Source organism: Protopterus annectens, chromosome 9.part0 (genome assembly GCF_019279795.1).
Source record: "Protopterus annectens isolate FY-2018-M chromosome 9.part0, PAN1.0, whole genome shotgun sequence".
Lineage (NCBI taxonomy): Eukaryota > Metazoa > Chordata > Ceratodontiformes > Protopteridae > Protopterus > Protopterus annectens.
The window spans coordinates 1,009,135,042-1,009,162,433 of NC_056743.1; the positions used below are offsets into that span (position 1 = coordinate 1,009,135,042).

General features: G+C 42.7%; 1 protein-coding gene across 1 annotated transcript; it reads left to right on the forward strand.

Annotated features, from left to right (window-relative positions):
* RND1 (Rho family GTPase 1) lies at positions 1–27,049 on the forward strand. Its single transcript, XM_044083795.1, has 5 exons — positions 1–250; positions 8,928–9,015; positions 13,947–14,056; positions 14,343–14,477; positions 24,094–27,049. The coding sequence occupies exons 1-5, from the start codon at positions 131–133 to the stop codon at positions 24,340–24,342; spliced, it is 702 nt and encodes a 233-aa protein (XP_043939730.1). The 5' UTR covers positions 1–130; the 3' UTR covers positions 24,343–27,049.
* Positions 27,050–27,392: the final 343 nt, after the last annotated feature.

The following is a 27,392-nucleotide window of genomic DNA, read 5'->3' on the forward strand; positions in this document are numbered from 1 at the left end:
CAGCCTTAAGAGTAAGTCTCGAGGAGAGGTGGTGTACAGAGGATAGTGTTTATTTTCCAGGGCACCATTTAACATTGCAGTCGTGCACTGTGTGCTGATTATTAATAGCTGTTAACATTGGTCATTAAAAATGAAGGAGCGGAAAAGTGCACAGTCAACCGTGGCAAGATGCAAGCTGGTACTGGTGGGCGATGTGCAGTGCGGGAAAAGTGCCATGTTACAAGTGCTGGCCAAGGACTGCTACCCTGAGGTGAGTGCAAGATACAGGGTTACGACAATGCGGTCGCAGCGCCTGCCTTCGAAGAATTTAACTATATGGATCTTTTACTGGGTTATTAATGTAAACGGTCGCTATGTATGTGAAGGCACGTGGTAGAAAAGCTGTGGTGCAAATGTTCATTGGGGGGGGGGGGGCTTAGTATTGTCTCTGGAGCTTCAATTTTTGTTGACTTGTCTCGATTTTGTAAATCTTTGTACTGACCGGGTTTTTTGTTCTCTGTCGCTGAATCGGTGCTTCCCGAAATGGAAACGTGATCTGTATATTAAAGTAGTTTGATCAATGGGCATGAGTAGTAGTCTCTTACTATAACGCGATATTTATACATTGATAGTTATAAAGGTATTTATTAGTAGCTTTACGTTACTTTGCTTTATAGACTACGCTTCACGTGGTAGCGGTAGACGCCATGGAGTGTGAATAAGTGGTGATCGGTCCCATACTGCTCCACTACCTAGAATTTTGCCTAATATTTTTTGGCCCGAACTTCTTAAAATGTGTGGCTTTCTGGCTAATCACGAAGGGTTGAAGTCACTAAATGATTGACTGTCACTTTATATCATTAAGAAAATGCTTGGTTCCCCAAAAGGTGATTCTAGCAATTGTTTGTCTTGTGCCTTTGCCTCTTCCCCCCCAAGTGCACCTAGGTTTTACCCCCGTCTGCATGTATTGTCGCTTCTGCAGTTAGACTATGCTTAAGCCTTTCTTTTAGCTCCCGGGAGCTAAGAAGCTGTCTGTAGGCGAGTCTGTTGCTTCCTACAGTAAAGCATAAAGACTGATATTTGTCTTTTGGTAGGTCGACTCTGTAGCTGACTTTTTGAATTATGAAGAAATTTTACTAAATGGAGCTCAAGCAGCGTAAACACAGGGTCAGTAGGTGTATTTAGGGAATGTGGGAGATCATTTGAGTCAGTCCATTTGCAGGACGGAGACTTTGATTCTAGGTCAAGTTTTTGCTTGTATGCTCTAAAACTTATAACCAGAGATGCCTTGGTTCAGCTGTAATGTTAGTTAAGGCACTTGGGCTAGAACAAGTATATGTGGTCTGTCAGGGTGTAGCTCTCCTTTCCCTTATGTTCTGTCCTAAACCACTTTGTATCCCTCTGACTTGCGGCATACCGCTGCCTTCCAGGGCTGCGGCTGACTGCTTTTTACAACTGTAAACCTTTGTACTTGTATGCAACCAGGGTTTTTCTTTTGTACTGGTGTGATGGTGTTGGTATGTCATGGTAGTGATGCCACCCTTTTTGTTGTCACTATGCATAGTAGAGAATGCCTTCCTCAAATATTTCTATGCATTTGTTTCCCCTCTGTCGTTATGCTGCTTGTTAAATTCCTGCAACGTCACCATTTTTATTTTGCAGCCCAGATTTCTATTTGAAAGAAGTGCTTGTAATAAAACCATGTTGAAAACCAGTGTTTGATGATGTGTAGGGGTGTCCTCTGAACAGAAATGTTTTGTAATCTCCTATAGTGAGTCCAGTTTGGGGTTATTTGATGTGGAAATGACTACATATTTTCTTGAGACTAAAACCTCTTCATGCCTAGTGTACTTGACAAATGCCATTTCTGTCCACTTGAAAGTGGCTTTATTTTAGCATTCCTCAATTGCCTTTTCAGCTGTCACTTTCATTTGTCACTGTAAACAGCTGTGATCACTACTTTCATAGTATTTTCTTAATCACTTCTGTTTTGGAGACTGCAGTGGTAATCTTTGTACTAGTACTTTAATCTGTATCATCATGGTTCATGAGTTTGTGGTCATCTGGGGAACACAGAAAAAAAACATTTGTCACTGGACACAAGTGGTCTGTATGCATTCTGCAATGCTGACTACCATAACATGAGCTTTATTATAGCAGCACATACTTGACCCTGCACACTTGTAAATGGGAATCTTTTGGTGGCCACTGCATGGCTTTGGTGTATAGACTGTGATACTGCCATGTAATCGTGCCAGGTCAGCCACTGTGTGGAATACTTGGAACCAATCATATGGCAGTGAAACAGCTGACTTCCTGCATGGTAGTCTACTGTGCCAGTTAAAGGTGTATGCCATGGTCACGTGTGTTATGTTTGTAGCAAACATGTGCATGTGAGTGGCTTGAGTGGAGTAAGTGTATGATCGGGTGTATGCATGTAGTCATTCATTTCCATAACTTCTATATTGTCAACCATGGGCTTCTTTCAGCTTTGTGTATAGCTGCCAGGATAAGATGGATTGCCATTCAGGCCTGTCCCACTTTGCATAGGAACCTGCGATCTGCTACAGGTACTTCTTGTACTGCAGTAATACTGTGTACATCTTCTTGCAGGGCATGTGAATTTGGGGGCACTGTCAAGCCCACAACTGGGGGATCCTGCAGTTGGAACACTGCCCACTGGGCAGTATTGTAGTGTACTGGTTCACCTTCAGTTGTCCACATGAGTGGGTGTGGTCCAGATTGACTAGCGATCCTGAATGTGAAATGAGGCATGATTGGCATGCCATGCATATTAGCCACTGACATCATGCTTACAATGATTGTAGATGAACAGCATTTGCAACATGTTTAACAGCCTATTGCAACAAGTTCATTTTGAATGTTCTGTAGTAGGAGCTGCTTAACTCAGCTGCTCATCTACATTCATTATATGCATGTTGCACTCTGAGCAGAAAGCCATTAAAAAGAGCCTGGAAGCCAAGTGTACCTGACCTGAGAATATAAGATGTGCGCATTCCATTATATTGTGCATGCCATTATATTCCATACTTCCAAATTACTTTGACTGTATGTTAATATTTATTGTTACCAAGTACTCCATGCAAGCCAGTAGCACTTAACACAGCAGCATTAGTTAACTAGCTTAACTGATATTACTATCAATTCTGAGTTAGGTGATTCTTTGTAGAGATGTCACAGCACGTGAGAACTCTGCCAATCCTTGCATTAACTTTGCATTTGGGCTTTATGGTAACTTAATATGTTGAGATCTATTTGTTGTAGGAGACCTTTTGATGTATAACTTGGTGTCCACACAGTGCACACATGTTTGCCTTTATTTACAAGACTAATCTGATTGCACTATGTAAATTGGGGGGGCAAAACAGTAAATTAAGAGTATTTGAGAAGTAGAGCAAAACTGAGTCACACCAGGGATAAGACTTTGCTGATGTCTTGTACTGGCTCACTGTATGTATGATTGAAAAATTAATATTTATGCAGGTGAGAACCACGTTAAAATGAATATTCATTAGTTCAGGTTGACGTCAACTGGGTGGGGTGTGGGCAGTGTTTGCTACTGCGCATCTGGTGAGCATGTACACTACAGCATTGCTGCCCAGTGTATGAGAAGTCCTGTCTTGGGCACTGGTGCACCACCACCACCCAGGGCATGTTTTGCATCACATGTCCTTTGTATGCTTCATGTCGTATTACTGTGACACAGCAACAGTGGATCTGTGATGTGGCTGGGCATTGTCTAGAAAGTATATCCCCAAAGGTGATCGTGATAGCCATGCATCCCATCACCCTAGAAGTCTTCACTTTGTATTTATCTTTAGTAAAGCTCATTCCTGACCTGTAAAGATTGTAGGAGACAATATGTTAAAATAGGTTATTACTGAACATAAGTTTAGTTCATTTGACTGGAGTTGATGACTCTGCACATACCCCACTATCAGGCAAGGTTTTAACCCCCCCCCCCAAACAAAATTGTGACACCTGTATGTTTAGAATGGTCACATTCCATAGGGTTGCCACACCACTATTGGCCTGTTGCACTCACATTTTTAAAAGTTCTATGCTAATTATAGCCATACATGGCTGCATGTTATTTGCAATCATTTTAGTTGAGCAGAATGCAGTAGGGAGTGCTAGCTGTGCACTTTTGTGAGTGTTGCTAATATACAAATGTATATTACTACTGTGCCCATATGTCTTTTCTTTGTTCAAGAAACTTAATTAGATGTACAACTTACAATTCAAAAATTGTTGTAGTGTTCTACATGGCTGACAACACACTGCAGAGCTAAGGGGCATTTGGAGTGCATTCCCTGAAGCTGCATGAATTAGATGGCCCACTGAGCAGTGCATTCATTTATAGCTCTAGCATAGTATGAACCAGGAGAGGGAGAGCCCAAAGGCTGGAGAGAGTAATGCGCTGGACAACCAATGCCTCGCAAGTCCAGCGGTATTTGAACTCTGGTACTATAGGTAGTTGTGGTCTTGGATGTGCTTGTTCTAATCAAGAGCTGTTTGGTGCAGTGGAGGAGGCCTTGTCTGGGTTAGTGGCCCCAGCCTGTAGGAGATGACCAGCCTCTAATTTTGCAGGTGTTAGGCTTAGCTGGGTACCCACTCAACAGTACATCTGACAACGTGCATTGGTGCTCTGTTTCCAGTTGCCACCAGCTAAGTTTCCACATTTTTTTTTATACATGTTATTGTAAGTTAGCTGTGGATTGGGACATGTTTGGTTGGTGTGCATATGGGCATCTTTTGTACTTGTACAGATGTAGCGTATAAATCCCTCTCCCTCAGTGCCCTGTTTGGATACAGTACATTGTTTCAGGAAAACTTGGCCAAGCCTAGAAAGGGTCCCCAGATCTTTAGCCTAGTAATGGTCGGTCTATTGTGTATTGCTTAGCTGGATGGGCATTGACATTTTGTGTGCTTGTATATTGCCTAGCTGGGTGCATTTATCATGCTTTGGGGGGGGGGCAGAGCTGCATGTTTTGCTTGTTTACACATGGTCATGTACTGCAGAGTGCATATCTGCATATTTGTCATACTTAAAAGTTTTGGTTCTAAATGCATTGTTCTGTGTTGGATGCATGGGGGGGGTGCATGGCATGGTGTGGCCACTCCTTGTGTTTTGACTTTTTTTTTTTTTTTTTAAATGCCTTGGTTTTATATGCATGCAAGTGCACATATATCCATGTGTTGTCCTTCCTTCCCTGGCTTGCTGTCCTGACTTGTCAAGCCTGTATGTACATTTACCTTGTTTCTTAGTGTTAACACCTATCCAGTTTTGTTGGGTTTGTAGCTTCCATCTGGTTTGTGCTGGCTTGTGTATACCATTCCTCTACTCGTGACTACACATCTCTTGTAAAAATGCCCCCAACTCCTGTACATTTCTCTTCAGCATTCTTGTTAATCTCCCCCATTTATTGTCCCACTACTGTGTATGGCAGTGTTGCACAGTGTGCTCACTGCCTGTTCCTGGGCACATCACAACTGCTTTGTGGCCTTTTTAGTCATGTAGCATATTGGGACTTTTTAGGAATTTTTTTTTTTTTTTTTTTTGCATCATGGTTTCACTCTGCACTCTTATTCTAGTTGTCTTGAGGCTTGTTATTGCTGTAGACTACTACTTTATTTGCGCACTTTGTGCACCCCCGTCCACTTCTGTGAGCACCTGTCACTGAGGTGTCAGTCTGTTGTGCATGTCAGTCCCTTCATTTGATGGGCATCAAAATTCATCACACTGCTGCTCTGATGGGTATTCTGCTTCACTTCGGGGACATTGTTTCCACTGCAGGTTCCCATTATGTTGTCTTGGTTTTTTGGAAATCATTTCGAATAGTGATTTGCACCCCGATGGGACTTCAAATGTTCTCGGGCGAGTGGTACCAGTGGTTCTTCATTTAAGAATAACCATATGTTACCGATCCTGCTGGTGGAACAGTATTTGTATCTTGGTGTAAATTGGATCAGTGTGGTACAGGAAATACCAGGTGGCGTCAGTTCTGCACTTTCCCTGTTAGAGTGGAAGCCGTATGGTGGTGGAAGCCTAGATGGACAGATTATGGATATGAACAGTGATCTTAAACTAGTGCATTAAGAGGGGTAAAACAGGGTCACTGGAGCATAAATGAATTGGAAGCAGTGATGTACAAATCTCAATTCCAGCAGGTGGGTAGATAATGTAGGTAGATTTGTTTTGAGGTGTTAACATGTCTGTTCTTGCTTGTTGGGTCTGATAGAGTAGGGGATGTTTTAAGATGGGTAGTACGACACGTTTGTTTTGATTCCAGGAGAGGGGCTGCAAAATACCCACAGAGTGCTTTTATTCCTGTAGCTATCAGCTGATCTCTAGTACATTTATCCTGCCAGAAAAACTCTGGTAGAGTATGGTACCCGCTGAGTAAAGCCTGATGCAGCTGGCTTTGCATTTGCAGAGCTTCATTGCTTAGAGGTGCAGTTTTGATACTGGGCTCAAAATGCTTGTTTTCCAAGGGTGGGGTCTGAGTGCATACTTCCTGGCAAATTTGTGGGTGATTTTATGGGGAATTGTAGGTGGGATTACATCTCTTGCCTGGGTCTGACTCATTACTCATCTGAAATCATTGGGGCGTTTGCTGTAGTTGTATTCCCGTGCCAACAGATTGATAGCAAAGAAGACTGTGTGGTCTTATTGCCTAAGAGGTATGGGTGAGAGGGAAATGAGAATGTACAATGGCAGCTATGAACAAACTGGCAGCATATTGAGGCTTATTGTATATGGAGCAGATAGTGGTGGAAGAATGCTGTACTCTCTATAAAAGCAGCTGAACTGCAATAACCAAAGTGCAGCTGTAATCATGGCGCACTTCTTGGTCCTTCGTGTCTGGTAGTTTAAATATTGTGCCTTTGTCACTAGTAACTGTCTTCTTTTGCATCTTGAACTGTTAAACGTATTTGCTGTAGTCCACGAAAGGGCAGAAATAATGCTGATAATCAAAATTGCTACACCCTAGTCCTAGAATACCAGGAAATGCAGGCAGAAATGAGGACAGTATGGAAGGATATCCAGACAGTTCCAATAATATGGTGCCATTGATTCCAGGAGTCTATTCTGGGCACATTGTGGGTGCTGCAGAGTACACTTTTGGCTAACATCAGACAAACAATTTCATAAACTTTAATCATACTTTGACTTGGGGAATGTGGTCTGCCAAATAATTAAAGCAAGAGTTACTGTAGAGAGCAAATGCAGGATTGTTAAACTGTCAGGAATGTTCCATGCTGCCTGCAGTTATGGCAACAGTGCATTGTAATTGGAGACTACTAGCAGCAACAGAGTGGATCTTTGTCTGATCAGAAATTATGGACTATTGGATTGCATGTTGCATCCAAAGAAGGTAATGCTTTTGTTTAGTTTAGCTGTGACTTGAATCTGTTGCTAATCCCAGCAGGCAGAACAGCACAGTCAGGCTATCGGGAGATGTTTTAGCTACTAGGAGCCAATATCGTCCAGAGAGCACATTCTGTCTTCCTTTGGCTAGACAGAATATTGCTTGCATTGTGGCAATGTGAAACACTTTTGGCCTGACCTCCTTTTTCTTTTTTGGAACCAGAAAGCCTGAAGCGCTTGGTATTTTGGTATGGTGTGACCTCATGGGTGGCTGCCTTTCTTGGAAGATTCCAGTCTGTTGCTTTTTAGAATTGAATGGCATGGGGACCCTTTTGGTGGGGAGCTTTATGAATGAAGTCTTGTAAAGTTTGGGTATTGTCCATTCTTCAGCTTTGTGATGGAGAGCTGCTGGATAGAGGGGCCACATTGCCTAGCTGGCTTCAGAGGGGATAGTCAGGAAAAGCTTCATTGGATGTTGCTGACCATTTTGTGAACAACCTATCTTTGGCCAACTCCACTGCTCCTATGGGCCACTTATGCATACACACACACACACACCTGGTTCATCTGTGTTCTCCAGCATCTTTTGAAGATGGTGGTGTTTGCCTACCACATACCTCTCAAGCTGTTTAATGTTCGGTATTGCAATGTCTTTCCCATTTTGTGAACTTTTGTGCCTATATGTAGACCCAGTTTAGCTAGTTGCATGGCTAACTGCCATGTGGGGAAGGGTGCTTGTTTGGTGTGAAAACTGGTCAGGAATGGGTAGTATTCTGGGAGACAGCTGTCCTTTTTGAGGAGCTTGGAACTCTATACAGCATGTTGAAAGTGGCACTTTCTGTGAGATTAGTGGTTGGTTGCATGTGATGGCCTGAGCCAGACTGCCAATTGGTGCAAGTTTGTTTTGTGACTATCATTGCAAAGACAGCAGAGGAGTGTAATGAGTTTCTATGCTATCTACTGTGTCTTCTGTCACTAGACAGCTTTGGTGGGTTTGACATGCAAGAAGTACTAGGAGCTTCATGAATGCCTGCAGTACATTGAGACTTTCATGATTAAAGCTGTTTTCTACAGGCTTTAAAGTTTGCAAGAAACTTTGTAACCCCCTGATGGAGGCTGAGGATGCCTTTGTAAGGGATATTGCTGGCCAAAGTTGTGGATGCCTTTGTAAGGGATATTGCTGGCCGAATTTGTGGATATTTAGCTGGTCGTTGCATCTAGTGATTGCTTCCACTTGTTGCAGAAAGGGAGGGGGATTGGGTGGCTGAATTTCCTCTTTCCCCAGATTGAGGACAGAAGGGTCTGTGATCACCAACGTTGTACACAAGTAGTTGCTGGTTTAGTAGTGGATTAAATGATATAGCCACACACAGTTGATCCAGAATGTATTTTCTTAATGGTAGCTTCTTTGCAGGTAACAAGCTATGGTACTTAAGAGCATCTATTTTATGGTCTGACTGTATATAAGGCTTTGTTCGTGTTGGTTACTTGGTGACTAGCTTGCTTATATTCCAAATGAGGTTTTAACTTTTCATGTTGGCATTTTCCTTTCCAGACCTATGTTCCTACAGTGTTTGAAAATTACACAGCTTGCTTGGAACTGGAGGAAATTCGTGTGGAGCTTAGTCTCTGGGACACATCAGGTATGTTTATACATTTTCTGTGCATAATTGTATTTCAAACCAATGTTTAAGGTCCATGTGTATTTTCAGCATCCTTTTTGCATAAGACTAAGCCTTAGTAGATGTACAGTGATTCTGCCTGTAAGAACCAAGTCCTGAAATGGTAAGCTTGATGCTGCATAATTGCAGGCAAAGCTGTTCACCTAATTAGTCTTTTTCTTCATGATCCCATGTGGAGGGTAGAAACAACCCATCTTTAAGCAAGACTTCCTTTGAACAAAGACTGAAGTGGTTTTGAATGCTTGCGTAGATTAAATGTAAAAAGTTTAGCAGTCTCCCATTATCCATGGGTTAGAACAAAGCATTCCCATGTAGTCTTTGTTCCGAGTTGAGGGAATCCTATTGGAGTTTTTCATGCTCAAGCAGTTCTTAGACAGCTGGTCTTTGGTAGTGCGGGTATTTTTTTGTGCCACCTTGGCCCATATTGAGAGCAATCTGGGTGCCAAGAATCTTTAGTGCTGCATTATACAAACTTTATGCCTGCAGTGGATGGACTGGTACATTCTTGGTTTAGTGACTTCTTTCCTTCTGAAGGATGTCTTGGGCAAGCTAAAAGCTTTACCCCCTCCCCAGGATGATTTGGATTGGATGGAGGGGATGTGGTTACTGCCATCTTGCTCCCCCTTGGGAGGGATAAAACGGAATCTGTTGTGGAACAGATACAATAAGGTTGTCTGAGGATAAAGCCTAAAAACTTAAGTGGGACTTGTGTATTCTGGTTAGGTGAGATGTGAAATGAAAGCCTTGTATTTCTAAATATCTGTGCAGATGTCAAATCTGGGTATCAGTATTTTGTAAGGAAATGTTTTTTCACAACTTGCATTTTTACAAGTAGAGGCAATAAATTTTGAAATGTGTGGATTTGTGCTGAAATTTTACTGTCTTTGTGGTTTTTCCCAGTAAAGTTTGGGGGTGGTGGCAGAGATTTGTTCTGGCTTGATTTTTTTATCTGCTATAATTCAGAAAATGTACATCTGCAAACGGTAACACAGGGTAGTATGGTGTGATTCTGTAAGGCTGGTTCAGCACAGTCTGCGGGATACCATTTCTTTGCTTTATGCTGGATCACTCTCTGCCAGGCCAGTGTTGTCATGGTAACCCAGCAGTACAGGACTTGCTGCAATGTCTGTAACCTGCTTAGAATTCTGAGCACATCACCTCCACTATCAGACTTCTTTTGTGTACATCTCTGGCAGGAGTGTGAAGTTACTGTACCAGTAAACAAGTCTTCCACAGGTAGTGTTTCAGTGCATGTTATAGGTAGCGTGTGAAACCAGTTTGGGAATTTTTTATAGGGCTTCTGCAGCTGTTGGTTTTAAATTGATCATTGAGATTTTGATATTCATAAGGCTTGCTGTTTTGTAAGCTGCGTGCATTCTTTTACTCCAACTCCATCTTTATGCTTCATGCCTGTTGGGCTTCAAGCTGCCAGAAGTCGTGACTGTTTACAAGCCACTGTCCTGACATTGTGGCTCTTAACCATGATGCATACAGTAGAAGATTTTTTTTTTTTAATGGCAGTAGTGGGGCAGTTTCAGCAATTTGAGAAGCTCTTGGGCTAATCTCCCCACTTCCCACTTGGTCAAAGGAGAGTGTTCTTTAAGGTGGCAGTGGTTAATAGTTTCTTTGCTGTGGGATCATGGGTTCACTCCTGTTCTCCAGATTTTTAGGATGATCTGTTTTGTCTGGTTTTGTATCTTGTGAATGCTCTGTCTAGCTCGCCTGGTCACGTTTTTGTTTTGGTAACATTAATTCAAAATGTTGACATGATTAGGAATGGCGATACATTTGCTGAAATACCATGAACATGCAGTTTAACTGCTGTAGTGTCTTGAAGGCCTATGGATAGAAAGCTTTGCCTTTTCTGGGCTAGCTGGTGATGTAATGGGATTTGAATTGGGGCCGGGCCAAGTAGTGTGGAATACCGGACAACAGTCCTGGCAGACTTGACAGTGATCATGATCGAGAGAACAAAGGGATAAGGACAGTGGCCTAGGTTCAAGCTAGCAAGGAATGAGGCCACACATTTGGGTTTAAGTTGGTGACTAATGTTAGATTGTAAATGGTGCAAGAGCCTGACCAGACGAGCCACATGGGAAGGTTTTGGAGCTCTGAGTAGTGGTTTTCGATGGTGGTGGTTCAGAGCATAAAAAGCTTGTACTGCTGGTGTTGAACATAAAAAAAATGTAGAGCAGGATTGTAGTAAGGTAAATGCTGGAGGTGGAAGGGAACCTGTAGTTTGGCTGCCCTCTGGCCATCTAAAGTGATTGGTGCTGTGGAGGATTAGGCTTTGAGTACCACAAAGGCCAGGTACGTACTAGCTGCTGTGTAAATAGTTCAGGTTTTCATAAACTTTGTAGTCTTGTATGGCTTTGTATAAGCTATATGTAATTTTGCCTGCTAAATTGATTCATGCAAACTATTGCTGCTTTGTATGTTTTCAGTACTTCATATTTTGCAATATTATTTTATTGTGGAGTAGCTTTTTCCCTTTGGATGTGGATCTTTCAAAAGCAATAAGGCTACCCTAGGTAGAGAATGTGTATGGGGGGCAATCCCTGACACCCTTATGTAACATTTATTGTGGTCACATGGCCTTGGTTGAAAGTGATTCACTCCCCTACCAGAGGTTAAAAATATTGGACGTGGTCTTCACCAACATGGGCGATGGGTGTTCCACACTGGAGGTCAGCCAGTCACTGGTTAGATCAGACCATAAACTAATCACTCTGGATGTCCCCACCCCCAACTAGGGAAACCACAGTAAAAAAAAAACTTTTCTAAAGCAAACTTCACCTTAAGACAGAGGTGGTAGGTTTCACAGCCCCCACTCAAAGGATAACGCTGCCCCAGGTGCAGAAACCTTTACAAATTCACCCTTGAGTACCTACAAGGATGCATGGATCGTGCCATTCCCAGCAAAACCAAGACTCACTCCTCTAAGAGAAGGAAACCAGTTTGGTGTACCCCTGCAATAGGCTATACAATAGGAGAAAACTAGTTCAGAAAAAAAGCAAATCCCAAGGAGGAGTTATCCCGGATCAGTAAGAAACTAAGGTGTCTCATGAAATCATCCAAGGTTAACTACGAAAGAAAAATAGCCAAGTATTCAAAAGCTAACCACAAAGCTTTTGTTAAGAATATTGGCAACTCACAGATATGCACTGAATTAGTGCAAAATTACACACAATATACTGAACCTACTGATATTGCCAACATCCTGGCAGATTCATTGCAAACCTCACCCCCCCCCTCTCACCTCCAAAAGGGCCCACAACAAAACCGGGGAAGTATAGTGTCCCTAAAATCAGACGCACAGGTGAAAACTGCCCTTTCAAAAGCCAAAAACTGCATCAATGGGACCAGATGGTGTCCCAGGCACCCCCTGGTAACTATCACCCCATAAGTCTGACTAACCTGGTCTGCAAGGTTGTGGAGTGTATCATGGAACTTGTTAAAGACATTGGGAACCTTCAAACACTTGACCCGACCCGGTTTGGCTTTAAGGGCAGATCATGCCTACTAAACTTGGTTGACTTCTTTGAGACTGTCACCAAGGCTGTAGACGAGGGAAAGGTGGTTCACACCGCCTACCTTGACCTTGCCAAGGCTTTAGACACCATTCCCCACTCTGGCATTACAGAAACTCACCAGCCTGAACAGTAAACTCCTACATCACAAAGTGTTTCCAACTGGCTTACAGACAGAACTCGCACTGTAAGAATAGTGGGCTCCAGGTCCGACTCTAAACCAGTCAAGTGGTGTCCTGCAAGGCTCAGTCCTGGGACCCCTACTGTTCGGCATATACTTCTCAGAAGTACAGACAGACACAGGACTATGGCTAACCAAGTTTGCCGATGACTGCAAACTGGGAGCCATAACTGACACTCTGGCTGACACTGACATCCTCCAAAAGGGCCTTACTGAGCATCCTCCAAAAGGGCCTTACTGAGCTGGACACCTGCTGTCAAAGTCATGGCCTCAAGCTAAATGCCAAAAAATGCATAGTCATCCCATCTGGGGAAAAACAAAATGCCCACGAATTACATGGGTGGCAACCCCCTTAATACAGAAGAGATAATAGATCTGGGGACCCAAGTAGATGGTAATCTCTCCTTTGACAATCATTGCCAAAGTAGTTGGGAAATCCTATGTGGGCCATCTAATTACTAAAGGGTTCGCATCTAGAAAGAGGTTATAGTGCCCCTCTACTGTCACTCATTAGACCACTCATTAGACCCATCAGAGTACAATGCCCCGTTTGGGGTGTAAAACTCCGGCTGTACTCTGGCATATCTCTTACTCAGAGGTGATCTCTGCCTGACTTGCAAAGCCATGTTCAAATCAGAATTGATGGTCATGCTCCACCTAAAGAAATCCACGTCACTGCGAGCCACGTGCCCTAGTGAGCTAAACTTCGCCACAGCAATAAATATAACATGCTGGAGGGATAGATTCCTGTCACTCCCCATGCTTTGGAACAAAATTCCAAATTACGTCAGGCAGAGCCCCTCACTATCTCTCTCTTGAAGAGAAACCTTGACGAGTGGATGGGTAACAGAAAATACACCCCTGGGATCACTTGATTGGCTCTGCTTGACAGGATCAGTTAATCAATGGGGCGGTGAAAGTGGACATCCTCTGGCTAGGCTTATAAATGCCCTCTGGCAGCCTAGTACCTACCCATGAAATGCTCTTGTCACTAGAATGGGAGTTGACAATCTGCACTCTTGTTTCTTTATTTGAAATTGGTTGCAATACGTTAAAGCAAGTATTGGTGCTTGCCTTTGCTGCTTTGTGATTTGTTCATTGTGAATGCCGCCTTTGTAGAGGCGGTGCAAATTTCTGGGTTTTTTCATTGCTGCCTTACCATGTTCTGCTTCTCTTTACAGGTTCACCATACTATGATAACGTGCGTCCTTTGTGCTACAGTGACACTGATGCAGTTCTCCTGTGCTTTGATGTCAGTCGTCCGGAAACATTGGATAGTGCTCTGAAAAAGGTGAGGATATTGCTGTTGATGGATGCTAATACCCGTATGGGTTGTGGGGGGCATCTTGGAAGTGATAAAGCTACAGTGATGGAATATAAAGTCCCCTGCTAGCTTTTAGGGCATGTCTGGATGGTATACTGCAGTGAGTTGGGCTCTCTTGGTATGTAGTCTTGTGGGTGGGGGGTAGTGCACAGCCACCCAGTTTGTACAGTGAATGCCACAGATCATAATTTGCTTTTATTGCACAGCATTGTATAATTTCTCTCTTTTTTTTTTTTTTTTTTTTTTTTTTTAGTGGAAGACTGAAATCTTGGACTACTGTTCCAGCATAAGAATATTGCTGGTCGGCTGCAAGACTGATCTGCGCACAGACCTTAGCACCCTTATGGAACTGTCAAATCAGAAACAAGCGCCAGTCTCACATGAACAGGTATGCAGTAGTGCAATTTTTCCCTCTTTGTTGCTTTATCCATTGACACAAATGTTGGCTGTAAATGCTTTGGAGTGCTTGCTTTATATAGTGATCACTACTGTTTTTATAGTTTTAACAGCATTCAGTTTTTGACAATAGTAAAAGCATTTAATTTTGTTGCAAACTTATTTTTATCTTAATTCTGTTTCTCCAAATTACAATGCAGCAGGGTGAATTAGTTGGGGGCTTGTATTCTGCTGGTTTAATCTGCACCTGAGCTGCTAATTGCCGTGCTTTTAAGAAATTCCAGGGTCACCCATAATGTAGCAGAAGGTGATCACCTGGTCTGAGTTGGAAAGCACTCCAGGGAGCTGTGGTCATTATTGGCTGGAGGGCATAGGGGTTGGCTTTCAAGCTTTTCTGTTAGGCAAGTTTGTACAGAGCTGCGCCCTGCGCAGCAACTGTTCTGTATATTGACAAACGCCTACACTAAAAAAAAAAATTCCCTCAGTTAGGATCTGGTCCAAAACCCATTAATGCCAAGCTCAGAGCAGTTAATTTCTGTATTTAATAACAGAATCATATCCTAGCACTATACTAAGAGGTCCAGCCCACCCTAGTTACAGGACTGTACAACATTTGATTTCCAAATGTCTGGCCAGCGGAGGTCCAGCCCACCCTAGTTACAGGACTGTACAACATTTGATTTCCAAATGTCTGTGGCCAGCTTGGTAGATCTGGGCACAAACTAGATTGTAGGTCCCTTCCCCATTCATTTGTACCAAGCCTACTTCCACCTAGTTTTAATGTTGGTGGTGAATTGTATCTAACACACAACCAACAATAATAATAATAATTTTCTTATTTCAGTTTTTTTAGCCACAACACATACATGTATTGTATTCTATGAGATTGAATTTTGGCAAAAATTCTTAAGGAGCAGTCCAAGAAAATATTAACTCTCTCACTCAAAACAAAAGATCCTCTCGAAAAATAATGGGTCCTGGAGATTGGTAACATTTTTATGAATTTTAGGAATTATGTACATATATGTTGTGGGTTACTTTATCATCCATCAACCAAAAATTGATTATGGATCTCATATTTATCTTTGTCTATATCACCCCCACCTCCCTCCCCTTATCACGGGTTTAACAGTTACTTTATCTAATTCCATCCTAAATCAGCATTATGAAAGAAGAATAGTTAGTGCTAAGACAATTATTGCCTACAGCATCTGGACAGCTTACTCCTCCCATTAATTGAACAAAAATATTCGGTTTAGTTTACAGTCATATTTTGTAATAATATTTATAAAATTTGTAGATTAAGTAAAATTTCCCTTGAAAAAAAAATATTTCAGTGGTGAATGAGTTATTATATTTGATACATGATATTTAATTGAATGATTGATGTTTTGATTAATTAATTAAAGCAATCAGTGTCTGAAGTAGATCTGGGCATCCTAAGGCAATGTAGCAATTCTTATGTTCTGTGACGAGTTTACCATTAAAGAAAATGGTATGTAGAAGATGTAAATGGTTTCCTTGGAGGCAAATCATCTTGTATAAACAAGTCAAGAATACCCACACTGTATCCCTCAAACATGAATTGTCTTGCACTGAGGTGCTTAAAAGAAACCTTCCTAAATCTTGGACCTCCAAAGGCACTTAACTGCAACACTTGCTCCTCAGAAGGTGGTACCGTTTGTGGCATAGTACATCTATTGGCTGAAAAATTTGGCTCAAACTTCAGCCCCAGGCTTCTCCGGGTGAAATCCCCCCCCCCCCAAACATACTTCCAACTATTAGCAGGGACCAAGTGCTGGCATCACTCACTAAAGCCAACAGCATCCCCAGGAGTCCAGACATCTGGTTGTTTCATACAGTTAATCACAACCTATCAGTACTACTACAGCCTTGAAACCAGCTGTGTTCAACTGAGTGGTGAACAGCAGCAGTCTTTTTCCTGCACAAGGGTAAACCAACCAACCAGGGAACTAAACACCCATCAGTCTAACAAGCTTAATGTGCAAAGCCATAGAATGAATTATGGAAATATAAACAAGGACACTAGCAACCTACAGACACTGGCACAGTTTCAATGGGGCTTTAAGGGAAGGTTGTACGTAATTAACCTGTTACACTGACTTGTCGCCAAGATGATGGACAAAGTTGAGTGCATACGGAGTATCTTGACCTAGCCAAGACATTTGATACAGTACCCCGCTCGGGCAGTATTGACTAGCACTGAGGCATAAGTCGGTCCTGACTGTAATCCAGCAAGTTATGTACAAAGTCAGGATCTGAGGCCACCTTCGAGCCCTGGGGTCACCAGTGGAGTACCCCAGGGCTTTGATGGGCCTGCTGTTTGGCATCTACTTGGAAGTGAGGGCCAACCTTAACCCAGTAGTAAGGGATCTGGGAACATCTGAACAGTCTGGTCTTTGACCAACATTTAATAGTAAGCAAATCATTCTGTACCCAGCTTACAAGTAAGGGTATGGCGTCCAGGTCCAAGGAAGTTATAGTACCACTACTGGACCCTTAGTGTACCCATCAAAGTACAGTGCCCCCTTTGGCAGTTGTGGGAAATTCTAAATTTACTGAGGTTGGTGGCCCCTGTGTCCTTCATGGACAGACTGTTAACGAGTATTGTAACACCCATCTTGGTTACTTGCTGCCCCAGAGACTCCCATGATTGGGACTCAAAATGACTTTGGGTGTGCTGTTAGGTCTGTAAGGGTTCTGGAGGTCATTGGCCTATTTCTTATAGGTTCATAGGTTGGTACTAGGCGATTGGCCCTAGGGCCTATGATAGCCTAGCCATAATTCCCTGGATATTTCTTCCCACAATATTTACTCCTCTGGACCTCTGTCTAGCCGGGCGACTGACATGATCCCGGGGGTAATTCCCTGGATATTTCTTCCCACTATTTACTCCTCTGGACCTCTGGCTAGCCGGCTAGCCGGGCGACTGACATGATCCCGGGGGAATTTCCTATTTCCCATCCAGTCATCAAGGTTCCTTTTGAAGAGGGCCAATGAGGTGCTCTGCTGTATATTCTATTCTTTAATAGTCTGTCCCAGAGTATGGGAGTCTCTGGGTCAGGAACCTATTCCTCCAGCATGTTTTGTTCATTGTGATGACTGTTTAGATCCCTGGAGCATGTGGTTGAGGGATTGGGATTTCTTTAAGTGGAGCATGTCAAACAGCTCAGGGTTTGACATGGCCTTGTATGTTAAGCAGAGATCGCCTCGGAGTAGACTATATGCCAGAGTATAGCTGGTGTTTTTTTAGATGGTCAGCATATGGCATCTGCTTTAGGCCTGTGACTTTGAAGTATTTCTGCGGCCTTTCCAGCTGTTGCAGATGTCATGAGGTACATGCCAAACTGGGCATTGTACTCTGTAATGGGTCGTGAGGTACATGCCAAACTGGGCATTGTACTCTTTAATGGGTCTGAGGGATGAGTACAGTGGAACAATGACTTCTGTTTTTTTTTGGATGAAAAGCCCTTGGTGAAGGTGTGCCACCTAGGATTTCCTGACTGTTCTGGCGATGTGGTTATCTAAAGTGAGACCACTGTCAACCTGTGTCCCTAAGTCTCACACTTTCACTGTTGTGTCCTGCCACCTATGTGGTAATTCATGGGTACATTTTTCTAAAGGGGATAACTATACATTTCTGTGGATAACTATACATTTCTTGGTATTAAGCTTGAGCCCATGGCTCTGGCACCAGGCATCTGTTTCTGTAAGGCCCATTTGTAAAATTTCCACATCTTTTGAGGATTCATTAATGGCTCCCAGTTTGCAGTCATCTGCGAATTGTTAGCCAGAGTCCCTTTAGTGTTGGCCTGTACTTCAGAGAAGTAGATGCCAAACAAGAGCGGTCCCAGGACCGAACCTTGAGGTACTCCACTTGTCTGGAGCTGGATCTGGAGTCTGCTACTTTTACAGTCTGGGTTCTGACAGCAAGCCAGTTGGTAACCCATCGAGTGACGTAGGGATTTATGCCCAGCTTAGTAAGTATCTGATTCCAGAGTGGGTGATGGTATTGAAGGCCTTGGCGAGGTCCCGATAGGCTGTGTGGACTGCCTTACCCTCATCCACAGCTCTGGAGACTACTTTGAAGAAGTCAGTCAGGTTCAGGAGACCAGATCGGCCCTTCACAAACCCAAACTGGGTGGGGTCCAGTGTTTGAAGGTTGCCAATGTCCAAGTTCCATGCCCTTGCAGATCAGACTGGTCACTAACGGGACGGTAGTTCCTGGGATCCAAGGCGCATCTCCCCTTGTGGAGTGGGATAACTAGCTGTGCTCCCCTCAGTGGGCACAAAGTCTGAGATGAGGCTGTGATTAAACATGACACTTCGGTGAGGTGCCAGTTCATTTTGTAGCTCATGTAGTACTCAGCCCGGGATGTCATCTGGTCCCATGGATGCTGTGTTCTTAGCTTTGGAGAGTGCGGTTTCTACCTTTGTGGCCGTGATTACTGGAATTTCTCTCTTTTGGTATTGAGATGGGCCCTTTAGGGGGTGAGGGGGGGTGAAGTTGGCACTAAATCTATCTTCCAGGATATTGGTAATATCCTTGATCAGTATATTTAATGCCATTCTGTTGTAGCTCAGAGCAGATCTGAGCATTGCCATTTTAGATTCTTGACATAACTATAGAATACCTTGTGGTTGTCTTTGGAATCTTTGGCAATTTTATTTTCGTAACTACCTTGAGGATTTTGAGGGATCTGGGCTTCTTATGAGGCTGAAGTTTTTTTCATCCTGGGATTCCTTTTCTGCAACAGTTACTTCCTTCTGTTGTATAGTTTTATAGCAGGGAACCACCAGGTTGGCTTGCTTTTTTTTGGAGAAGAGCATCTTGGTTCTATTTGGGTGGCACGATTCGTGCACTAGTGGATGTGCTCGTACAGTGCTTTAGTGTAGGATTCTGCAGTTGAACTTTCAGATCCCATCTGCATGGGTGTAGTGAAGTTTCACTTCTGACTTCAGTAGCATGAAGTTGGCTTTGGAGAAGCTTTTTAGGGAAGTTTCCTTACTGGGTGGTGGGGGTGGGATGTGTATGTCGAGGGTGATTTTGTTTATGGTCAAACCTGACCAATGAGGGGGTGACCACTGGTGTGGAGCATCTCCTATGTTGGTAATGACCAGTTCTAGGATAATTAGAGCCCCTGGTGGGACAATGGATTAGTTGATCCAGGGCATTGGAATTTATGAATTCCAAGAACAGTTGGGAAAAGGAGTTTGTACCAGAGGTGTTTTCCCAGTTTAATGGCAGGGTAGTTGAAATGTTTGGTTGTATCTTAATATTTTCCAGTATGTTTAGAAAGGTGTACTGAGACTCTTTGGGCATGGTGGGGGATCTGTAGCAAGCTACAATTTGGATTGCAGTCTTACCTATTAGTTGCACCTGGAGAATTTTGGATGCATTATGTTGGGCAACTAGCCTGGAGGTGTAAATATCCTTGGGAGAGTATGGACACTACACCTTTAGTGTTCTGGTCCTGGTTTTGTGGCAGAGAAGAGTTGTAGCCTGGTATTGCAGGGGTGCTCTTTGGAGCCTTGAAACCAGGTCTCCGTTACTGCACAGATATCTATGTTCTCCATTTTTAGGAGTGCCTAGAGTGCATCTTGAGGTTTAGACTTCTAGCATTGAGTAGCATTACCTTCAGATTTTGCATGCTTGTATCTGTTACGGTGGTGGTTTTATCCTTTGAACCTCGCCTAAAAAAAAGGCACTAGGTGTGGCAAGAGCTTTAGCCAGTAACCTGAATCTCAGGGGTGACAGGTGCAGACCATCTCTGGCAAAGCATCGTGGTTTGTTGATCATGTCTTCCCAGCCAGACAAATACTGGAGCCCCTTTGAATGACACCAGAAGCTTAGCCAATTGCTGAAGTCAGTCTTTTTGTCCTTCTACTGTGGTATCATTCTGTGTGAAGGCAGGTTGCTACTCGGGGCTAGGGTCATACCTGCCTGGGCCACATGATCCAAGAGCTCTTCCATGTAGTCCAGGGAGATGCGTCTCAAGTCATTCACTCCAGCATGGACAATGACAGTCCTATTTGTACTTGTGAAGTGACTTGAGTGCATGCATTGTGGCAGATCCTGGCACCAGACAGGCAGCAGACTGTAATTTTCTCCTTGTTCAGCCTGGTGAATAGGACATCGGTGTGCCTGACTATAGTCACCTATGACTAAAGTGTTGGGTACATAGTCTTGCCTTAGGGCTGTTGGGTGGCACACTGGTGTGAGCTATGTCACTTTGGTTGATTGGTGTTTGCGTTTCAGCTTAGGAAGTCCTTGTTACTTGGGCAGGTTAAAGGCCTCCCCATATGTGGGTTTAGTGTTGATGGTGTGGGTTTAAGAGCTGTGTGCTACTAGAGGTGTAGTGCAGGTGTTAACCTTCTCTTGGCTGTCTAGCACAGTCTTGGCCGGAGAGAGCTTTGCTTCCAGTTTAAGTGCATATCTCACAGGTTGTAGTGTTGGTTGGTAGAAGGAGGATTGTCTGTGTACATGAGGCAGTTGCCGCATTGCCCCAGTATGCCCAGATTCACCAGGTGGACAGGAGAAATCACCGGAATCTGACCCTTGGTCATGCCTTTTTGTAAAGTTTAAGAGCAGTTTTCCCTTACCTTTGCAAGGTACTTTGCAATTTATAGGCTGTTTAGTGCCTACGATTAATTTCTCCTTATTGACAAGGAGTTGAGTGTATCCGTTTCAGGCTTCCTAGTGCTTTCCAGCAGGTTCTAGAGCAAGTGCTAGTCACGGGTTCAGATTTTAGTGCTACTACTGAGAAACCAGCTAATTCTGAGGGAAAATTTCAAGAGCAGACTTTCTGGCACCTGGTTTAACTGTAGCCTCAGTCCTGCACGATGCAAAAAATGTGCAGACACGTGCGTTTTAAGCCAGAAAGTTGAAAGGGATAGGAATTGGCCCAAAGGCTAATAAAATTACAATTTCAGAGCTGGAAATAACTCCTCTAGCGTTATAGGCAGCATTATATAGGCAGTACAATGCTCACCACTCCCACTGGTAAGCAGTAGGACTTCCCTCTACCATAGCAAGGTCTGTATAGCTCTGAACACAGAAGTCTTGAGACAAGCACAGCCTGGGATATAGACTGGCTAGGAAAGGTGGGAAACGAGCAAACAAGATATTTTTTGTTGAAACAGGCTTAAACAATGCAATAATACAGAACACAGTAAATGCAGTAAAACTACAAAATTTGCAATTTAAAAAGCAAGGTAAGTGCACAGCTGAAAAGTGATTTTTAAGAGGCAGTAATACAGCAGAATAAGTAGCTAGTCTACAAATGCAGTTTATATATATATATATATATATATATATATATATATATATATATATATATATATATATATATATATATATATATATATATATATACAGAAAAGCAGCTAAAACACAATTCAGATGCAGTGCAACCTAGAGCACTTGAGTTGTAGCAATATTAAGGCAATTAGTTATAACAAATGCTCTAAAATATACGTATTTCGAAGATGTTTGAGAAGCGCAGTTGGAACACAAGGAGATTCGGGCGTTTTTGTGTTTTTTTGTTTTTTTTTTTTGAGGAGAAACAGAATGCCTTCTCAGATGTTACATCTCTATTTGGTAGAATGAGCTAATGACACTAGGCTGGGAGGAGTGTCCCAGATCAGAGCTACAGTAGGGGCGGGCAACTGCAAAGCCACCAAGTATAACAAGATACAAAAAGGGGGGGGGAGGGGGGACCAGTACTAAAGCTATTTGCCTACAGACAGTAAACACTACAGAAAGCCACAAAATTAAAGTTTTTTTAAATGGATAAAGGAGCAAAGACTCTACAGAATGCTTTTAACTGGTAACAAATCAGTTACCTGTGCAGACTAGTTAATAGCAATAAAATACACTAAAAAACTATGCAGCAGTATGAATAATCCAAAAAAGGATACTTTTATATCTCTGCTCTGAGTTGTAGTCAGTGCCCCTCCTCCACTCTGCTCAGTGTGAAAGCCAATCTTAAAACTGGGTTGTCTGCAGTTTGCTTGTCTTGGAGTGACCATTAACTTGCAGAATAAGTAAGCTTTTAAATCTGACATAAGTAAGCTTTTAAATCTGACATTTTGTAGAGACTTGGCTCACCCAGGACCAGGGCTGTTCCTTTGGAATATGCAAGTAGAGTATTTCACAGGGTCAGTAAATTTCGTTGCTTTCAAGACCAACATAGTTTTCTAACTTGACTGACTCCTAGTGTTGTCATTGGCTTGAGTTAAAGGAGCAGCCTATTACTCAGATCCTTTCTGATGCACTTTTAGTACCAGATTGTCAGAGCAAGTTGATCCCTATGTAATGGAAGGACATGGCTACAGTCTACAGTTTTTGTAGGGGTGCCTTCCTGCAATTATGGTTTCCTATGCATCTTGGCATGCAGGGGCAGTAGGTGTGGAAGTCAAGGGTCAGGAATCCTGCTTGGGCAACAGAGCTGTTCAGAAGCTGCCTGGGCAACAGAGCTGTATTACTTCATGCACAATATTCTTGTTTGCAGAGCTGTATTACTTCATGCACAATATTCTTGTTTGCATAACTGTACTTAAGATGTCTTATTAAATTCCTGGACTGACTTTTGTAAATGAGCCAAGTAAGGCTAACTTGTTCGGTGGTTTTAAAACCTTCAGAAATATTCCTGAAACCATAAAACTGGTATAATGAAATTAAAACTGGTGACCACTTTCTCAACTTATCTGACCAGGTCTTAACTTGGCTACTAATTGCAGTATGGCCAAGGGGGCTGCAGCTTGGGGCTTCCTACATCATGCAGGCAGTCTGTACTGCTAAAGCATGGTTGACCAAAAATGCCATTCTGTATTGATTGTGCAGTTGGGTGGTCCTAACCAAAGTTAAGAGGGTAGCTCAGTGGGTGTATAGCATGGTGGGTGAAAGACCTAGGGATGGTTATTGCAGCATTTAATCTTAAGGGATTACTGCAAAAAGGGGGAGAGTGATGGGTGTAGGTTAGTACCTTGGGAGAGGTCACACAGGAAAGCGATAGGGGGTGTGAAATCCAGCCATGGGGACAAAACTAAAACATGACTGGCGATCTTACAGAATGCTTGGCTGTGGGGGTGTTTGTACATACAGAGGGGATATTACAAGACACTAAGGGGTGCAGGAGATTTTTGGTTGGGGAAAGCTTAAGGAAATTTGATCTGCACACTAAATATCCACTAAGTGGGCCAACAGACCTGTATGAAGTTTATTACAGGGTTTGCCACTATGTATTGGTAGCAAGCAACTTAATGTAAGCTGTTGCGTAAAGCTTGTGGCAGTTGCACTTGTTCCTAGCAGAGTGATAAAGCACTTCCTGAGACAGTTTGGTTGGAGGGAATAGGCATGGGGGGGCTGGGAGGTGACTGTTTCATGGCAGATCAGCCCACTGCTGTACTAACATCTGGTGGAGTCTGGGAGGTGTAGCTTATGCTTTATCTGGAGCCAGGGATCAGTACCAGTAGCCATATATTTGGGTGGCGAGTTTTTGAGATGGAATTAAAGCAGTTTTTTACTGAACTATTTAGAAAGCTTGTTCTGTCTACCAGGATTAATTTTGATTTCTGTTTTACAGGGTTTGCTGGCAGCTAAACAGTTGGGAGCAGAGGTCTATCTAGAGTGTTCAGCCTTCACTTCAGAAAAAAGTGTGAACAGCGTTTTCCGGACATCCTCCTTAGCCTGTTTGAATAAACTCCAACCCCACACACCCCAGAGAAGTCCATCACGCAGCCTTTCAAAAAGGCTTCTCAATTTCCCTAGCAGATCAGAACTAATCTCTTCTACATTCAAGAAAGAAAAGGCCAAGAGCTGCTCTATGATGTAACTTCTCCCAGAGTTTTCTCCACTTTGGGATAGTTCTGAATTTGGTCAGGAGTGTTGATTGGTTCTGCAGTCAGGCTGGGCCTGTAAAATTCTTCAGAGGCAAACTTGAGACATTTGAGTGAAATGTTATCTTCATTCTCTTGGTTTTTGATTTTTTTTCACCTCAGATTTTTTTCATCACCAACATTGTTTGCCTTGAAACCAATGACAGCACATCTGATGTCTGGCTTCCAAGAAGTAATTTTGCACATGAACTATTAGAAATGCACACTGGGGAGGGAGAACTTGTAACTTTTTCAGTGCTAAGGAAATTTGTGAGGATTTCATTTAAGTGAAGGAAGTTGAAGGAGACTTAGTATGGCGTTAATAGCTGGAAAGCTCCTGTATTCCCTTGCCACAATGCTTTTCAGTCTGGGCGTTTACAATTTTTGTCTAATTGAATGCTTGGTGTCTCAAGTCTGCAGTGCCAAGTGTAACAAAGTAACATTCTTATTTATTGGTGAAATATGCCAGTTTGTATTTTAGATGTTTGTGGGAAAAGGGATAATTCCTCTTGGGGGGGTAGTTATTCAACTTTTCAAACATGTTAACATTGCAATATTTGACAGTTTTTAATTAAACAGTGTACTTGAGTTTTCTGAGAAGGGTCTGTTGACCTTTGCATAGTTGGGCCTGCAAGACTGAAGGTTTTGGTAGTAGCACCTTATGCTTGTTTTAGTGCTGTTAGCGTTGTTCATGGTCTAATACACAATGCACCTATGGTTTTTCACTAGTCCAGTAGTAGCACAGTTCACCCTGTTTTTAAGATGAGGTAGTCTGATAGTCATGTTAATATGCTTTGAATGCCTGTTTTGTTTGAACTGCTGTAAACACTGGACTTTATATGTATTGAGTTGTATGTTTACCAGGTGTGGAATTTTTTGGCACAGCACAAAGCTGAAAACACAACTTGCATCTTGACTGCATGCCTTACATGTGTAGTGTATGGAATGTGGACCTTTTGTCTTCCAGACAGCTTGTAGAAAAGTGGAGTAAGTTGAAGTAGACCGTAAAGGAGCAAGTCAACATTCCCCCTTGCATCTGTGACTCACAAATGCAGTTTGCTTGCTGGAGTGTTAAACTGACTGCAGAGGGTATTAAAGTCCTAGCACTCCATCTGATATTGGGAGTGGTCCACAAAGAGTAAGGGTGGTGGAATGGATAATAAAGATATGGGGATAGAGACTATAATGGGTAGTAGTGCAGAAAATGCTGAGATTGAGATCTTTGTAGAAAAGGTGGGATCTATGCAAAGAATTTAAAATCATGTGATTTTATTTTTTTTCTGAACCACGGACTGGATGCAAGAAAGCATGTGGCTGCTGGAAGAGATTTGGGGAACGCTTTATGGAACGGCTTACTCTCAGACACTTAAAGTGGACATTTTGAAACTTGCCTATTTGTTAATGAGTTGAAGTTGAGATGATTGCTTCCTGCACTCTGTAGGATTTTCTGTTGTACTGAAAGGTTTGCCGCAGCTTTGTTCTCTGCAGATCTGCTGCATATGACACCCATTTTACAGCACTTTACATGAGCATGGTCTGGTATAAGCCCCATTTACACGTTAATACTTGGATGCAGATTACTTCTAGCTCCTGTGTCCTGAGCATGTGCTATGTCCATGGAGTTATCCAGACTTGTACAGTGGATCAGAGTGGCTTCTACAGGCAAAGTTGGCCAGAAGTATACTCCAAAATCCTAAATGAGGTGGTGATAGAATGTGGCTTAACTCTGTAATTTACTACAGAGTGAGCTTCACTTATGTAACATTGTGGGCTATGCTGGGTGGGTGGATCATTGTTTGCTCACAAACAAGTTGAATTGCAGTAGCTTGTGTACAAGTACACCTTGTTTCCAATAAATATAATGGAGCCCTAGATGGTCATCAGGGTGATCTGGGATTGTTTGCCCAGTTGTGTGTACACATTCACACAGTTTTCACACAGAAATGGAATATACGTATATGTACACGGTGGGGAAATGGGTAACACAGGTTTGTTGCTAATATCCTACTTGAGTCAGAAAGCTGCATGGGATCCTTGTACACACATCTTGGCTAATTTTAATAGCAACTTGGCATGGCAGCATTGTGCTACCTGGCAGACTTGAGGTTGTCGAGTGGCCGACAGACTAAAGTGAGGCAAAGCTGAGCAGAACCACTGTAGCTAGATGTGTAGGCAAACACTTGCCTTTCCTGAAGGGATCCTTTAGTGGCTGGGCTACAAGATGCAGCTTGCATAAGAGCCAGTGAAATGTTTCACTTTTTTTTTTTGCAGTCAAAACTGTTTATTGTACTCCATGTATAAGCCCTATGGTGGATGTGTCATGCCATATGAAGCAATGGGGTATCTGATCAGGCTTTGATAGTGTGGGGACAAGTTTTTAACCATTTTCATGTTCATAATACAGCAACTTGTAGATAGGAGCCCCCCCCCCCATCATGCAGCTTCCTTAGTCTTCTCTGGAAATTGACTGGAAATAAGTTAGTGGTAGTTTTTGTGCCCGTCTTGATTCTGTGTTTTCTTCCCTGGACATGAAGGGTACATGTTTGTGTTTCACTTTGGTACGTCCAGAATTGTTCAGTCCTGTTAGGTGCAGTGAGATGCGTGTGTGACTTGATTTATTGTCAATGTGTTTTAAAGTCTGTAATAAAATCATGTTTTGTTTTATTTGTGTGAAATTTTTTAATTTCTAAAATCTTAGTAGCTCCCACCTTCCCCCTCAATCTTTTCCATGTGTGGTATACTTCAGAAGGCAGTTTATGGATCTAATGTGCATTTGTTGAACTCTATTGTTTAGTGCCAGAAGGGCAGTGCCTAAATACTACAAATGTATTTCTTGGAAAACTGATTTCTAGCAGAAAGAGGTGCTGTTTGGAGCAATGTTAGTGCCAACAGCAGGATGCATTCCTCTAGTGTAATATCTATGGAACCAAAGCCCATGATACTGGAGTAGTGTAATGTGTTTGCAGGACATCTGGGCATGCAAAGTACAGACTGCATATGCAGGCAT

Coding starts and splice junctions, on each gene's coding strand:
- RND1 (XM_044083795.1), top strand. CDS start 131: ATGAAGGAGCGGAAAAGTGCACAGTCAACCGTGGCAAGATGCAAGCTG. Junction 9,016..13,946: donor TAGTCTCTGGGACACATCAG/GTATGTTTATAC, acceptor TTCTCTTTACAG/GTTCACCATACTATGATAAC. Junction 14,478..24,093: donor CGCCAGTCTCACATGAACAG/GTATGCAGTAGT, acceptor TCTGTTTTACAG/GGTTTGCTGGCAGCTAAACA.